This window comes from Fulmarus glacialis, unplaced genomic scaffold, assembly GCF_000690835.1.
Source record: "Fulmarus glacialis isolate BGI_N327 unplaced genomic scaffold, ASM69083v1 scaffold17969, whole genome shotgun sequence".
Lineage (NCBI taxonomy): Eukaryota > Metazoa > Chordata > Aves > Procellariiformes > Procellariidae > Fulmarus > Fulmarus glacialis.
The window spans coordinates 1-1,299 of NW_009234053.1; the positions used below are offsets into that span (position 1 = coordinate 1).

The window sequence follows — 1,299 nt, forward strand, 5'->3', positions numbered from 1 at the left end:
TGCTCCTCAAGGGTTTGCTTGGGGTGGGGAAGGGACAAGGGTCCTGGGTGACTTCCCAACGCAACAGGTCCTGCCCAACAGAGGAGCAGGTGGGGGGGCAGATGCTGAGCTTAATAATTACGGCTAAAAAAGAATTGTTCACCCGTCACTGTTATCACGGCGCCGGTTGGAGGCATTAGTCCCTGCGAAAGCTCTTGCCTTGTCTTGCACGAAGCAGTTATCGGGGCTGCAGGGCTGGGCGCTGCCAGGCAGAGCCCGCCGCTGACTCACGCTAACGTGGCCGGCAGGGATCAGCCCCACGGGCGGTTTACGAGGGTTCAGGGAACGCAGCGCCCATGCTGCGGCAGAGCAAACTCCAGCTCGGAAGCGCCCTTGCTTTCCCTCGTCATCCGGTACCTGCAACACGCACGTGGAAGGGAAGTGGGGTCTTCCCCCGTGTGACAGCACCCCTGTCCCTGGGGCAAGAAACTCCCATTGCAAAACATGCGGAGGGCTTTGTTTAAAGCAACCTTTATTGAAGGAGCATCATAAAGACAGCGGGAGGGTCACGGGGGCAGCGATGCAGCCCAGGGCCCGTGCCCTGTGCTCACTTCTTGTGCGGCATCTTGTCGGGGCAGTCCTGGAAGAAGTCGTTGCACATCATGGCCATGCAGGCCAGGAAGGTCACGTACTCTTGGAAATCCACCTCGCTGTCGCTGTTGCTGTCCAGGTGGCACATGAGTTGCTGTAAGCTGGCCTCGCTGGTTTGTCTCTGCTCAGGGGCAAGAGGGGAGTTAAAACAGGGTTTTGCATCAAGGGCCACATCCCCGAGTCCCAGCGTCGCCCATGGGACGCGGCACCCCCTGCCCCACACTTACGCTGAAGCTGGGCAGCTCCTTCGTGAGCATCTCCTTGAGCTCCTGCTTGCTGAGCTTGTACTTGTCCCCCTCCTTCCCGGAGTACTTGTGGAAGGTAGAGACCATCACGGCCAGCGCCTGCTCCAGGGGACACGCCATGGGGGATGCCAGCGAGCCTGGAGGCACCAACAGCACAAGGGGGTGAGAGCAGAGTTCGGCGTCCACAGACACCCCCGTACCGGGGGGCTGACGCTCTCCCCCGGCCCCCCAGACCATGCAGGCTGCTCCAGTGCCCCGCTCCCAGGCATGCACCGGCATGCATCACCATTTCCTCCCTCATTTCACCCTCCCTTTAGCAGCCCCTGCCGGAGCCAGGCAGGGAAGGGGCACACGCGCTTTTCCAGCCCTCAGAGGTGAAACGCAGCTTTCGAGCTCGGCTCGCTGCAGCAGGAGCCTCGCGCTC

General features: G+C 61.4%; 1 protein-coding gene across 1 annotated transcript; it reads right to left on the reverse strand.

The window, feature by feature from the left end:
• Window positions 1-586: 586 nt before the first annotated feature.
• On the reverse strand, window positions 587-995 carry LOC104082417 (protein S100-A4-like). Its single transcript, XM_009585538.1, has 2 exons — window positions 858-995; window positions 587-754 (listed from the first exon to the last, which is right to left on the reverse strand). The coding sequence occupies exons 1-2, from the start codon at window positions 993-995 to the stop codon at window positions 587-589; spliced, it is 306 nt and encodes a 101-aa protein (XP_009583833.1).
• Window positions 996-1,299: the final 304 nt, after the last annotated feature.

What these genes read in the sequence shown, in the direction of transcription:
- LOC104082417 (XM_009585538.1), bottom strand. Translation starts at nt 995, where the DNA reads ATGGCGTGTCCCCTGGAGCAGGCGCTGGCCGTGATGGTCTCTACCTTC. An exon ending in AGGAGCTGCCCAGCTTCAGC is followed by an intron (nt 755 to 857) that starts GTAAGTGTGGGG and finishes CTTGCCCCTGAG; the next exon opens with CAGAGACAAACCAGCGAGGC.